The following is a 15,071-nucleotide window of genomic DNA, read 5'->3' on the forward strand; positions in this document are numbered from 1 at the left end:
TCAGTGTCCCTTAAAATGCATTTTTTGAATGTTTAAAAAACTTATGGGAATTTTTTGCGGGAATAGGAATCGGCGCACCCTAGCGCGAAATTGAGCGGTTGCAAACTTGAAGCGGAAGCGGCCGAACACAACACAGAAAACAAGCCAAGACCATAGGTGCAGGCTCGATGCGCCAACAAAAGAACAAGTAGAAAGAAATGAGGAAAGGCAACAAAAAAGAAGACACAAAATGATTTTTGTTTTTTAATGATTGATTTTGCACCCCGCTAGGGCAAGAATGTCCGTTTCTTCGGCCAGTCTGGCAATCTCGGGAACACTGTCTGTGGGGGGAATGGGGATAGCCGTGCTCTTTCATGCAGACAAAGATTGCAACAGCAAGGCAGGAAACAAGCTAGGGGCAGGATGAGCTCTTAGAATGCAAACAAGGAGTTCTCTCAAAGTTGTAGGCCTTTAGTATGGGGGTGAAAAAGGAAGAAATCGACAACCACAAGACAGAAGGGCTTCTTTGTGTCCCTTGTGCCCTTCTTTTTGAAGTTACAGTTACCTCCGAATGCATCATTAGGGTAGTCTACTCTACTTGCGTTTTTTTGTGCCCTTAGTAAAACGATACATCCAAGGTGCGCTTAATAAAACCACTTCAAGATGTGATTTTCTGCGATGTAACCATACGTAGAGCGACCTCTTTCTGCTTGTTGTAACATTCACCAGTGTGATACTGTACTTCTTGTATTATGACTGCGATTTTTTATATTTGCTTTTGTTGCTTGCAAATGTACCATTCTGGTGTCGCTGAAGTCGATATTACACGATGAAGAAGAATCTTCAAAAGTAATTAAATTACTTTACTAAATATTTGTATTCTGCTCAAGATAGTTTGGAAGGAAAGTAACTTAAGTAGTACTCTAAACACATTTTGATGTAGGTATTTAGTAATTTATCTTAAATATTTTATTGACTTTCTTGTCCAACACTAATATTAATATAGCACTGATTTCACCGGGCCAGCATGGCAGGAACTAAACGTTTAATTATTTTTCATCTGTTTCTGACATGGTAATGCCATAAAACCTGGATCGCTTCACAAGTCACACCGTATATCATAAATTGTATTTCATCATGGTATGAAATACAATTGTATTTCATACCATATTGTTGTTGGCAAGGACTGACGCTCTTCGCTTGAAGACAAAACGTTATATGGCAAGTAAGTATATACAGGATCCCAATCGCGCGCATAATTGAACCTTCCGACAAACTTTTCAGACGGCTTATCACAGACTATATTCTAAATATTGGCGTACGGCAAGAAAGCCTCTTTAAAGTTCCAAAGTTCCTATACCGAAGGGGTATGCACCGGGTATAGATTTTTCCCGTTAATTACTTTGTCCGTCTTGCATAACTAACGCCACTAAGGGGTTGCGATGCTCGATGTAGTCCCAAAGCTGGCTACCGAGGGCTTCAGCGTCTCCGAAACTCGTTCAGCGAGTTGAGTTTGCTGCCGAGGTCTTTCATGGCTTCGTTGATGGCCATCGCTCCGTCGGTTTCAACCAGCTGGATGATTTTGCCTTTGTTTGCGTTCACGACCCAATTGAGAATGCTGCGCAGCGCCCAGTTGAAGAGGACCGACGCCCCAGTGGCCTTGGTGACGTGTATGTCGCTCAGGCGGATCACCTGCGCATTAAGAAAGAATACAGGTTGCCCTTGTAAAGACACACTCCGGGCAAAAAATAAAACATCAAGAATCCGACAAAGGAAAGTTTATGCAGCGCTGTGCACGCATATACACGCAGCGTTTAAAAAATATATATATATAGTATTTGCCTGACCTCTGGAAACGCACGTGCAGTTGGAATGCACCGTTTCGTTCGTGGCAATAAGAAGTAGCTTGTCGGAGGTGTCGGGTGTGTGTTATCGTCTTGCGCGTGCTTAACGGTCGCTTGTCAAAGGGACGCGTGGTCTCACCGCCGAGCTACGGTTTTTGCATGTGACCTTTGTAAATCTTGGATCATTTATGGACGGCCGATCCATCTTCATTCAAGCGGCCGTGGCTGCTGCGCACACGCATTGCCAGATTTGTGAAACGTCGAAGCGCGCGCGCTCAATGTCGGCACTCGTACCGCATGTTTGCAAACATCACGAGTGCCCATTAGTGACGACCGCGACCAAAATCGTCGCTCCGGTCGGCCTTTCGTGATTGGCCAAGAACTCAGTATGACTTCTTGTAAGATTCATTCTGCTACATGGGCGGAATTAAGGGTATCGTCAACTTCGGCGGTGTTGTTGAGGACGCTTTGGTTGTATACTGCACCCCTAAGCCGACAGTGCAGTGGAAGCTGCGTGCTCGTTCGACCATGTGATACGTCCATCTTTCGCCACGTGATCACTGTCAGAGAGGGGGGTCGGGTGACAAAAGGGAGGCGGTTGAATGGTCCGGCGAGCGCGTAGCTCCCACCGTGCTGTCAGCTGTCTATACTCTTTACATACACAACGTCGAACTTGTCTATCACAACAAATGATAGTATCAAAACCATTGAAACAAGCAATGGTCGTGACGTCACTGTTTGGAACCATAGGAGGGCGCCACAAAACATCTCGTCGCCACCTGTGATGGCAAATTCACAGCTCACTGCGCAATATCCAAAGCCTAACAACTCTCACCTGTCTGTCGCTTTGGAAAACGAACAAACGGGACGAAAAACGGCGATCAAAGGGACAGGACAAAAGGAACAATGAACAACTAGTCCAACTTACCACCTTAAAAACAAAGCACGCGCCCTTCGCACGAATGCTGAAAGGGCACCGACTAGAAGCTCCCCTATTTTTTAAAGGTTTACACTGTATTGTTCCTTAAATGCGTTTTTGGCCGCAAGCATTTCATCATCGCCTTCCGAAGTGGCAAGTTTCTGTCGCAGGGCACGTCTTTACCGCGTGCTGGGTTGTTTCTTCTGTAGATGATTGGAACCGACTCTTTGCGATTCCGCTGTCTATACCTCTCGGCTCAGTATGAAAATAACCTTACAGCTCGGCAGGTCCGAGCTTTACACTTCGAAACGCGAGCAAAGCACGCGCTAAATGCACAAACAGAGCAGATGGCAGCGGTCAGAAGCAGTGTAAACGATTTTGAAAGTTTACAAAATTAACAGCGTGGAAAAAGGGAATCCCGGAGAAAAGCTCACCGGAGAAAAACTCACCGGAGAAAAGCTCACCGGAGATAAGCTCACCGGAGAAAAACTCACCGCAAAAGCGGCGGATGCGGAGAAAAGCTCACCGGCCATTGAGCGTATGCGGAGAAAAGCTCACTTATATTTTTTCTTCTTTTTATATGGAGGCTGTCATTAAAATTCGTCAGCTTTGTAAAAAAAATGTCCTTTTTGTATATTGCTCCCAAATTAATAATTGCGGGCGAGTGTTTTCTGTGGCTTACTCTCGAGGCAACGAAAGCCTAACTGAGAATTTTATGAACTTGAAGAACAGGAAAAAGTTAAAAAATTTAATGATGTTTGCCTAAAACCTAAAAAATCAAAGCTGTAACTGCCGAAAATTCAAAAGTGCACGCGCAACAACGCGGTGCCTGAAATTCTCTTTGAAGCTTTTGTTAACCTTTGAAAACAAGATAAAACAGTCAATAGGATATCGAGGCTTCTTTCTTCCACGGACATGCACTCTTTCTAGCCGTTCGTGCTGGTGTTTTCACACGTTCCCTTTGTGTGATACTGAGTGCCCTTCTACGGTGAGCCACCCATGACCTTCGGAGCTGCGCAATGGCACCGTTGTTACTCTTAACCTATAGAAGAAGTAGTCTTCTGTTATGCAGCGAATAGGGCGAATTGGTAAACGTTATACATGATGAAAACCGCTCAAACGACGACGACGGTGTGAAGAAAGCAAACACGACAAGCGAAGCTGTTCTCGCAACTAAAGTTTTGTTAGTGAAATTAACAGAAACAAAACAGCGTAGCCGACACTGATTACATCAACAAACACCTTCTTATCTATTAGGCACTACACAATATTTGGAGCTGAACCGGTTCACACACCGCTTTTCATTATAGCTCGCAAGGAACAAACCTCTTTATTTGACAGAGCTAGCGACGGCGCGCTGTCAGCTGTCAATAATTTGTTGCCATTTTATCGGTGTACGATGTTTTGATTTTATGCTTGCAGCTTCATTATTTATAGAATGGGTGATTACTAATTTCTGAGGAATCGGTAAATATGCTCAATGAACTTCAAGAATATTACAAACGAAAAGGACATTTTTATTGAACTGACGAATACGAATTGTGTTAAATTGCCACGTTTGGCGCAGAATCAAGCTAAGCTAAAAAAAAATAAATATCGGTGAGCTCTTCTCCGCATCCGCTCAAAGGCCGGTGAGCTTTTCTCCGCATCTGCCGGTTTTGCGGTGAGCTTTTCTCCGGTGATCTTTTCTCCTGTGAGCTTATCTCCGGTGAGCTTTTCTCCGGTGAGCTTTTCTCCGGTGAGCTTTTCTCCGCCGCCCGAAAAAAGGATGGCGGAGAGAAGGCCATTGTTATATATGACGGGTCATTTTCATTTTCCTTTCGATTGTTTCATTCTTATATACTCGCATATACCTCTTGTCCTCTTGGTTCATTTAATAACCTGGCTTGAAGACTTGAGTGAAGAACGCAAGAATTGTTTAAGGCGAATCTTTAGTTTTCATTTTCTTCTATCTTTTTTTAGGGTAGATGGCGGAAAAAAAAAGGGGGGGGGGGCATTAATACTTTTTCCGCCCTTGATTCTGTCTTTTGGAGTTACTTTGCAGATGTGCTAAGCTCAAAATCTGCAGTGTTGACCCACCTTGAGCCGACGCAGGGTAGGCGCTCCATCCTTGCCGACGTTTATGTCCATGAAGATGCTCACATCCCGTAGCTTGGCGCCGACGTGGCCCCCGAATGGAATGTAGAGCCAGGTTCTCGACCAGCCGGACTCGAGGTGCAAGTCCTTGGCTCCCAAGTGCACCAGAACGTCGAACGAAGTGTCGGAGAAGTGGAAAGTGCAGTTGTCGCTGCGGTAAACGGAGTTGACGCCGTGCAGCACTGCGTTGGACAGCTTGAAGCCGTTGTAGTGCAAGTCACCCAGGACAGCCGGTTTGATTTTGGCTTGGATAGCTTCGCTTGTCTGCACTTCTTCGAGGATCTGATCCACGAAGTCGTTGGCATCTTCGATTTCCTCGTTGGTCTCTCCGCTGGTCGTCTGCTCTGCCGGGCTCGACGTTGTTTGCACGCTTGTGGGTTTCACTGTCCCCGTTGATGTCTCTGAAACGAGAACCTTGAGCATCTTTACTCCGAGTCAACTATTTTGTGCTACGTTGTAAAGGCTAGCGTAGCTTTCGCAGTGCTCCAACTCTGTAAAAGGTTGCGCGAGCGCATGCGAATGAGACGCAAGAGGAAGCCACGTGCTCTCACAGCAGCGTGGGGCTGCAGCACTGTGGAAGCCACTCTAGCCTCGGCACTAGAGAGTTTTAGAATATAGGGCCCAAACGGCTTGGGTCCCCCAAGCTGCTTGGGGGACCCCAAGCGTTGGGGCGCCCATCCTAAAACTCTCTGCAGCATAAAATAATTGACGCCGAGTATAAGGGCCTAGCTGCATGCTGCACATCCTTTACGATTTGGAGAGATTCCCCTTGCAGTGGTTTTGCATTAATGTAATCGTGATCTACGCATCGCTTTCTGCTAACTTTCTTCGGAGTTACTTTGTAAGTGCCTTGACAGGTCTGTTTATCACTAAACAATAATTAAAAAATAGCAAGAAATTTAAATTTTGGATTTCGTCACGTGCATGTTATCGCCCGTACTATTGAATGTCAATTATGTCCCAAAACTCCTTGATGTGAAGTCACTATGACGTATATTATAAACCAGCCGTTTCTAATTCTTATTATGTAGTCTTTAAAAATAGATTTCTCAAAAACGTTATTTCACACGCTTTAGAAACATTAAAAATAAAAAGTTAGAAAGAAAAATATCATATACTCCTTTCCAGCCACAGCTCTTTCCAATACGACAGCCTCGAGCTCGTAGTCTCCACTTCGCTCGCACGTGGGTGAAAATGAGATAGGAGGTGGTATTCAGTGGGCGCCATATATTTGAGCGCAGTGTTCACAGCGCACTCTCAGGACGAGCGCTGCCGCACCTTTTAACTTAAGAACTGCAACCTAGGTGGTGTGGTATGCACGGTGCGGAAGTGTTGTGGAAGCCTTGTCTCAGTGTCCACAGCGCACGCTCAGGACGACCGCTGATGTACCTTGTAAGAACCACAACCTAGTTAGTGGTGTGGTATGCACGTTGCGGAAGCGTTGGAACCTCATCGTATACTCTCGCTCCCTGCGGCAACCGACTCAACGATGACCGCCGGTGAGTACAGGCTGCCGGACACCTCCGAAGGAAGAAAGCCTGAATTTTCCTGCGTCACTAAAAGAGGCCACCGTAGGCGCGCATTGGACACGACTGCTGCTGCGTCAGTATTCGGCTGGGATTCGTATTCTATGCAGCAACCCAATTTGTGCTTTACGGTGGCCTTCCTTAGTGGCGCAGAGAAATTCAGCTCTTACGGTGCGTTTCCGGGATCCGCGCCGGCGACGAGCGGATTCTGGTGCCGGGCGAGATCCGCTCGCCCAAGATCTGGATCGCTTCGGGACCCATATCCAAATGTTTTGCCATCGACGAGTCGATTTGACCACCCGGCTTCAAAATCCATTCGCCGCAGCGCCGATCAAACCGCCAATCCGCCAGCGTATTCTTTTTTAAGGAAAAGGGTTTTCAAAGTAAAAATGAATAAAGAGCAAAAATGACCATATACATATCTGTACGTCTACAAAATGAAAAATCGTTCACTTTTAACATATCGCTTCAGCAACGCCCATTTGTGCAGCAGCTGAATCATGCTAAAAATAACCATAACCGTACATTCTAATCCAACCCGCTTTTCGGTTTCCGCAAATTATTTTTTTTTTGTCACAAAGAATGAGGCTTGTTACCGCCCGATTCCTAATTAGGCGCACTCGAAAACTCGCACTTTAAATACGCCCGTTTGTTTGAAGACACGGGGCCCCCATGAGACCGTGTTAAGCCTTGTGGCGCATATTTCGGTGGAAACGCTTCTATCAAGAAGCTCGTGAACCAAGATCGCTGTGACAAATTAATGGTGATTGAGTGCCACCTTCGTTGAGATCAGTTTAGATGTTGCCGCCATGGCCTTTGCGAATGAGTACGTGAAAGAATCGAGTGCACAAAGTCGCCAAAGCTACGGAATGAACAAGTTATTCGCTTCTTGTTTCCTTTCGCCATTTTGCCTGTCAAGGAGCGGAAGTCGCGTTAAATACCAACGCACGTTCTAGCAGATCGACCTACGAACAGCCCCGACGCAGAGCGTCGGGCTTATTATTGATTCACATACGAACCGTTTCCTGATTTTCGAACGAAGGGTTTCAAGGTAACAGCTTCTGGTTTGTCCGCGGTCGGTTTCTTTCCTGTTTTTAAGTAGTGCAGTAGACACTCTGTAAGACGAATACTGAACTGCTAGGTAGGCGTGCTGAATTTCCGGTTTCTCTTCCTAGACACTCGATCACGAATGACGGGGAAATGAGTTTACCTTGACCGAGAATTCCCGCAAGAAGCCATGCGAGCAGGAACACCCGAAGAAGCATGGTGACGAGGCGGGGACAATCTGAAACATCGCACAAATGGGGTTAATACGTGAAAAGCGCTCCTTTCAGCCGGTCGCCCCATCTCGGGCTGACCATTTAAAACGAGTTGCGAATGACAAGCTATCCAAGCAGCAAACTTACCACCTGCTTTTCAGAAAGGCTGCCAAAAACAGACGCAGCGTAATGCCTCGTAACTTCCCTATTAATCTCCTGTTATCGATTATCGTAGAATCTAAGCTACAATGGTGACTGTGGTAAACCGTTAATGAAACTCTAAGGAATTTCGACCTCGTCGCGGCTTTCTTTACCCGGCGAGCGCGGTTTAACTTGGGATGTAGTATGACCACGGGTACGCTTTCAACGCCGATAAAAATGGATGTCCCAACGTTCAAGGTCAGAGCCAGAATTTCTACCCCCGGTGTGTCCATTGTAGCCATAAAAATCACTCTTCTTATCATTTCTTTTTTTTTTTTCTTTTTTTTTTTTTCATACGCGCGGTGCGAGCGCACAAAAGCGAGCATCAAACCGCGCGGAACCGTACATTTCCTGACTGGACGTCCCATGACGTGGCTGCTTTCTGCGCACCTTTTTGTTCTTGGGACAAATGCCATGGGGCAGCAGAGAGTGAACAGGACGTTTTGTTCGAGCGTTTAGCCCCAGAAGTCGACACAAAAGCGGCAGTTTTCACCTTCTGTTCGCCCCGTCGCCATCGGACAGTCGCTCCTGACTGGCCGCTTGTAACCAAAACCGAGAGTCGGACTGCAGCCCTTTAGGCTTTCGCTCGTGGCCGAAGAGGACGTCGCAATGTGAACGCCTCTAATAAATCATGAAACGTACTATAATGCGGAGTGAACTATAATACGACAGCTTACAGCCCTATAACACAGTGGTTTTATTAGTACATTGCTCCTTGCCCACACGACTGCATATGCTTGTCGAATGAATTGCTTCCTTCCTTGGTGTAAAAGGCTATGCCCCCTCACACACACACACACAAAAAAAAAACTGTTTCGAAGGCAAGGTTAATCCTGAGCTACTTTTTAGTACGCGCTTTCGTTTAAAGGGCACTACATACAGTATGAAATGGGGCGGGGGGGGGGGGGGGGGGGGCATACGAATTAATTCAGGCACGGATTGAAAAGCGTGGAGGGAACCGCCTGCATGGCGACATGACCTTTTTTTTTTTTTTTTTTACGTTGATACATTTTATAGATAAAATTAGCCATAAAGAAGCCGTTCCTTGTTTGTCTCTTAGCGAAACGTCGGCTGCGATTTCGAGTCTTCACAAAAAAGTTTATTTTCGGGTATAACTTTTTTTAGTTCTTCCAACCAGCTTTTACTGCCTTAATTCGTGCCTTGTTTATCGCAGATGTTGACTTGCACCCGCCCTGCCCGGCGTCGACATTTTGAGTCTTGAAGCGTACAAATCTATTGTAATTGATCAATGCTGCTGTTGGGCCAGTTGGTGCTGAATCTTCTAACAGCGGCAGGGTATAGGTATACTGGTTGAGAGATGCGATAGCGCAGAGTATTTATACCCATGCTTTTCTGCATAATAAACAGCTGAAGTTAGCCCATTGTGTTGTCCTGTTGTCTCCTCTCGTCCGTGTCTAAAAGCGCTACAATGTTCTCGATATTATAATTAATCCTCTGCCTTTTGTGAAGACTAAAGGCTGGACTCCGTGGAGTGAAAAAACGACGAATTTCGCCTCATTCGCTCTGGGTGTGCTCATCAAGTGCGCGCAGAGCGAACGTGCCACTGAGCGAATTTCATCGGTTGTTCGCCGCATGTTCGTTGCCCCGAGTCCAGCCTTTAGTAGGGATTTTTAGCAAATTGTTACCGCGTTCTGCGTACCGCACTACGGGAGCCTTTGAAGCATGCTTTTAAGCGCGCACCCGGTGCGCGGTGTAAGATACACTCTTTAGGCGAGGACACGGCGGGGCTGAATGCGCGGCGCGAGGAATCAGCGTTCGACGGACATCTGAGAGGCTCCATCATTCCGCGGCCACCGTGCCCGTAGAGTAACTGTATAGGCTCTATACAGTTACTCTACGTGCCCGCGGCTGACAGTGTCGCCGGCGGTCAAACGGCGAAACTGTGTGAGAGCGAAAAAAATTATCTCGTTGCCATGACACCCCGGTACACCGTGGGTTTCTGCACGCGCAACAACCTCGCTGGAGCTCTGCGCGTGTGGAGCATGAGGCGGCACGAGCCGTCTTGTGCACTGCTGCCTGCCTCCTGCGTCTTACACCGTGCCCATAAAGCCCCTCAATTACAGTGCACTACCAGTGCTGCGCTTTGCCGCCATGATCTTCCCAAAGGCTGCACGTTGCACGCGCCTCGTGCATCGACGAACCTTGCGCTACTTTTGAAACATGAAGGGACTTTACGTGCCCACGGGTCGACGAGTCATCTGCCGGCGCCGCTTGAAACCATAGTGAGAGAGAGTGAAAAGCGAACTTTATCGGCACGGTCGCGAGGAACGTCCTCACCTGAAAAGTATTATCTTACACGGTGCCCGGGTGACACCGTGACCGCGGGGAGCGCGCTTAAAAGCATGCATCAAAGGCTCCGGTAGCGCGGTACCCGGAACACGGTAACGGTTCGCTAAAAGTCCCTGTTACCCATACAAAGATGGCAGCCTCCGGTGCCGTTTAAACGTTCCTCCAACGTACCCTTCCGTTGAGTTGTGCTCACACAGAAGCTCCTTGGCCTTCGTCGATGTCACGTGCGATATGTGTCGCGTCGTTGTCGCCGCTCTACGGGATCCATTTGAAATGAAACATTCGGAATATCTCTCCGTGATCTCAAACCCCCCACAGTTTTTGCGAAAAGAGGCGAGTGCGTCATGCCAAGGCTTCCCGAGTTGGCTGGTTTTCCCTGGGCGCTGCGGTTCGCTGACTCCGCTCCGTGTCCGTTCCAACGAAGCCGGCTCAGAAGGCGGGCAAGCGCTTCGAGGCGAAGCAATTTCTTGTCTCGTAGCGTGACCAATTAGGCTTCGTGTTTGCTTACTTTCCAACATATATGTTTACCCTTTAAATTTGCAACAAATACCAAGTTTTGTTTGTTTTGTTCATTTACATTGAACTTTTTTTTCTTCTTTCTTCTAATCCTCTTGTTAAAGTGTTAAATTTATTTCAATTATATTATTCGAGCAATCGCTGTGTGAATTTATCCTTTCACGGCTGGATAAATTGAGTGCGGCCAAGCGAAGCAATTTTAAAGCTTGCGCATCTCACATTGGTCCCGCGTCTCACGAAACGCGGCCCAACATTTCCTGCAAAAACTACTACGCATCGCATTTAAAAAAAAAAAAAAAAAAAATGACATTTTGGTCGCGGTAAAGGGGTACGGAAACCAAATTCTGGAGCTCATCTCTTTGATTCAACGTGACGCAGGTAGCAGTAGAACCTCAGAAACATCAATATTTCATTGGAAAATGCAAGAAAACCTATTTTAAACTGAATTAAATAATACCAAAAACCACGTGGTTGTTGGTTACGAAGCTTCAGTGGAATGTCGTGACCAACGTTACCCGATGAACTCAGTCGGAAAACTCCCACGGAGAGCGTGATCCCTTCTAAGACACGCGCTGACACACGTCAGTTTCCGCTGATATCCCCTAGATTCGGAAATGCTGTTTGAAGCGTCATCCTTCTTGCCCGCTGCGGTCGTGTCTTGAACTGCCGTTGCTGACGCGCCGCAGCGAGCGAGAAGATTGGCGCTTCGAACAGCGTTAGCCCGGCCGAGGGGTACGAGAAGGGATTACGCTCTCCGTGGGAGTTTGCCAACTGAGTTGATCCAGTAACTTTGGTCGTGACAGCATCGGCCTCCGAAAGCAGCGCCACTATACGGGAAGTACGCTGACTAGTTCAAATTACCTAGATCAATACTTAATGCCGAAGGTTTGGTGAGAAAAGCCAAAGCACAGTTGGCCACCTTGGATTCACTCTTCCATCCGATCGCTTCCATTCATCCTTTCACGTCACTGACTTCAGGGGCTGGTCGGCTGATGAACTATCTTTTTCTACGAGTCATGTGCTGCGTTCAACGTCGTTCTCACCGAAAGACGTCGAGCTTTCGAAGTGTCCCGGGTTTACGTCGCAGTCGCAGAGCTGTGCCGGTATCCGCTTTTGTGCGCGGTAGACGCGACAAACTACCGCGATGAACGCTATGATAATTTAATCATCCGCGTTTTTCCACAGCTAGCTTTGCACCTGCTGCACGATTGGTAACTTTGGTGCGCCCCCGAGTTTCCCACGAGCTTCAAGTCGTTCTAAAAAGAGTTGATTTAGTGGTTTTCGATGACGCTCAGCATGTTCCTAATTGAAACCATATAATTATTCTTACTAATTAAAAAGTTGAATAAGGAAGTTTAGTTAATTATCTGACTTATCGCAAAGATTAGACACCTATATGATGTTCCCCTGGCCGTATAAAGGCCGGTTCTCACATGCAGCGGAGCGCTGATGTAGCGCTTCTCACGTGCCGTCAGCTACTTATCGTCTGCCATGATGTACAGTTTTGTCGGTGCGATACAAAGCTGGTGAACGCTCCCGTCGGCACGTGCTTAGCGCGAGGTCAGCGCTATGCTTGTAGCGCTTCGCTGCATGTGAGAACAGGCCTTAACTCACCTGCACAAACTGCATTAGTGCACCTTTTACGAATATTTTTTTGTAATAAATCTGTTCGAGTTAAAACATAACCGGTATATACTTATATAGCCGAGGCCGAAATAGAACGAAGGTCAGTTATGGTTTTCATTCAAACGCCTTCCAACGGTCAATTAAAGCGAGGGTAATCTTCCGCCCACACTCCCTTTCCGCCTTAATAAGAATGGCAACGGTAACGTGACAGACGTGGGAAGCGAGCGTAGATCGAACCTGGCTTTCGATGCCTATCTTGCGAGACGGATACTCTTTGCAAGTCCAGCGTGGAACAAAATCGTCCAGCTTGTGATCAAATCGCCAGCATCTCCATGTTCTGTGTCACACCAAGTCCAAGCGCTATACGATTTTCGGGAGTCAGTCAAGCAGCGCCAAAAGTGCACCGTCACGGCGGTCGTCGTCTTTGTGCTATCACCGGCTACAGACCGAAAGAAGCGCAGGATCACGGCTCTGCGTATTGATTGAAATTTAGCCGAGGGGGACGGAGGGAGGGAGAGGGAGGGAGCAAATGGGACTGGCTCCCGAGGATTTCACTGCGCTCAAACCTAAGGTGAAGCGGTGTATGCAACGGCACCTCTCGCTCGTGTTGTGGAAGGGCGGTATGATCGCTAAATAAGCCCGAAGCAACCTGAAGTCCCTGACGTTAATGCAACCCCAGGGCAAAAATAACAAACAAAAAATGCGAAGCGAGGGTTCCAGAGGACGTTGACTGGAAACTGGTGTACGCACCTGCGGGCCGCCCCAACCGACAGGCGTTGGAGCTCCAGACGGGATCTCTCTGAGGCTTTGCGAAGGGAATAATGGCGGCAGTCGGTCTGGCGTGATAGAGCGAGGAAGGGCGAAGCCACTTGGCTCGTATTTATGCCCCCCGGGGCATTTTTCTCGGTGTCAGCGCGTGACTGAGTCAGAGAGCCAGTGAAGCATCCACGCGAAACTTTGTGGAAAACTTCGGATGTATTCCACATCCGAAACGCGGGGAAGAATAAGCCACAAATAAACGTTGAATTGAAGGTCCGAAATAACTTATGTTTGACCTGTTTACTTGCGTGCATAAATGACAAGACGCATTAAGAATGTGTGGAATGTGCGGAATGGAGGCGCCGGCGGTATGAACGTCACGATAAAGAACGGATCCTGACTACGCCTAGGAATTCGTGCAAATTCCTCTTGAAGTAGGGGTTGACTCTGCACTTGTTTACTAATATCGTGAATACTGGTGATGGAAACACGGATTGAAAAGGGGCGCCGAATGCGACTCATTAATCTATCATCGCACAATCAATAGGAATTGGAAAGTGGTAGGTCATTTGGCCCGTGCTGTTTGCTCTTTTTTTGTGCAGGTCTCGGCGGTGAAAGATTAAACGAGAGGGCGACCAACGTTGTCGTGTAAGCTCCGGGTGTGCTTGCTGTCTCTTATTTCGGGTAATAGATAATGTCATCACGCTAACGACACACCAGCAATACTTACTCATGCACAGCTCCTAAGTGGTACCATCCCCGTGGCATAAAATGGTAAAAATAGGTTTTGCAAGCGACATTATAATTTGCCATAAAGGGATATATACGGCGCCTCTACGAAGATGTGTTTCGTAAAAACATCGCATTAAAAGTTCTCTTATCGAAATGAATGGAAGAACGCTGGGTTTGTGTGCAGTGTGGGCACCATAGGGCTACTGTCATTCCTGCTTTAGTTTTAGTGATGACAATACACTAGGCGTCAGCCAAACAAAACAAAACAATATAAAGAGCATAACAGGTGTCGCTGCGCCCATGGAGTTTATGTTACAATGTCATAAAAGTTGCCCCACATGTTCGTGTATATGTGCAAAACATTGGAAACTCAGAAATCACCAAATATCGCTTTGTGACATTACCTGTCAGAATATGTATCCTACTGTTAAATTTTATCAATCTGCGATACGCGCAATTGTAAAGTACATTTAATATTATTTAGGAATTCTGCGGCTCTCCATTGACAGTCATAGCAGCAGTGACGTACCATGCTAACACGTACAGAAAAAAGGACATGTACACAAAAGCGGTCTGAATAAATACAGAAAAGTAACATGAACACACAAGTGGTCTAATTTAACAAAAAAAAAATGACGTTCATAGCATCAGTAAATTTCCATTTGAAGAAAGTGCTGTCATTATTTAGCGAATTCCATGGTATTGCCCGAGGTAAAAAAAAAAAAAATATTTGAAAACGTGTGAATCTGTACTGGTGGATAGATTTGGCACGATTGATTCTGGACGATCCGGTAGAGGAGAACGTGATATAATTATTAACACTGAGGTTAAATTTGCCATGACGAAAGGAATACAGGTATTTTAATTAGCTTATTGTTGCCCTGGCTTCTAATGTTTGAACGTTGACTTGTTAGTGCGATATAGAAATATAGTTTCCGAATGCGTTGAGAAGTCGTGAATGCGAAAGCATGCAAGCCGCTCGTCCCTCTCTTTTTCGTCTGCTGCGTACTTTTCGTCGCCGGTCAGCGCGCGTGCTCCCTTGGGCACGCTGATGGACACGCAGCGCCATGGGGTGAGCGGTCGTAGAAACTGACGAGCGCAGCGGCCAATGGGAGCCCCCTCGACGCGCGCCAGCCAATGGAACCGAAGGCGATCGCGGAAACTAGGTGCCGTTTTCGCGCTTCAAACTGATGACGTCAGTTCGCTCCATGGGACCAGTTAATGCTTTCGCATTAAAATGAAGTTACCGCGAAAGTTAACAAAT

The 15,071-nt window shown here is 46.9% G+C and overlaps 1 protein-coding gene across 1 annotated transcript; it reads right to left on the reverse strand.

Moving 5' to 3' along the window:
- Window positions 1-429: 429 nt before the first annotated feature.
- LOC8038310 lies at window positions 430-7,685 on the reverse strand. Its single transcript, XM_029985118.4, has 3 exons — window positions 7,615-7,685; window positions 4,822-5,279; window positions 430-1,671 (listed from the first exon to the last, which is right to left on the reverse strand). The coding sequence occupies exons 1-3, from the start codon at window positions 7,667-7,669 to the stop codon at window positions 1,459-1,461; spliced, it is 726 nt and encodes a 241-aa protein (XP_029840978.2). The 5' UTR covers window positions 7,670-7,685; the 3' UTR covers window positions 430-1,458.
- Window positions 7,686-15,071: the final 7,386 nt, after the last annotated feature.

The sequence above is a fragment of the Ixodes scapularis genome, unplaced genomic scaffold, assembly GCF_016920785.2.
Source record: "Ixodes scapularis isolate PalLabHiFi unplaced genomic scaffold, ASM1692078v2 PGA_scaffold9__187_contigs__length_104089568, whole genome shotgun sequence".
Classification (NCBI taxonomy): Eukaryota; Metazoa; Arthropoda; class Arachnida; order Ixodida; family Ixodidae; genus Ixodes; species Ixodes scapularis.

Bases quoted from the DNA above. Each gene is read 5' to 3' on its own strand.
- LOC8038310 (XM_029985118.4), bottom strand. From the start codon at position 7,669: ATGCTTCTTCGGGTGTTCCTGCTCGCATGGCTTCTTGCGGGAATTCTC. The intron at 5,280-7,614 runs GTAAACTCATTT...TTCTCGTTTCAG, and splicing joins TGCGGGAATTCTCGGTCAAG to AGACATCAACGGGGACAGTG. The intron at 1,672-4,821 runs GTGGGTCAACAC...CTTAATGCGCAG, and splicing joins CTACCCTGCGTCGGCTCAAG to GTGATCCGCCTGAGCGACAT.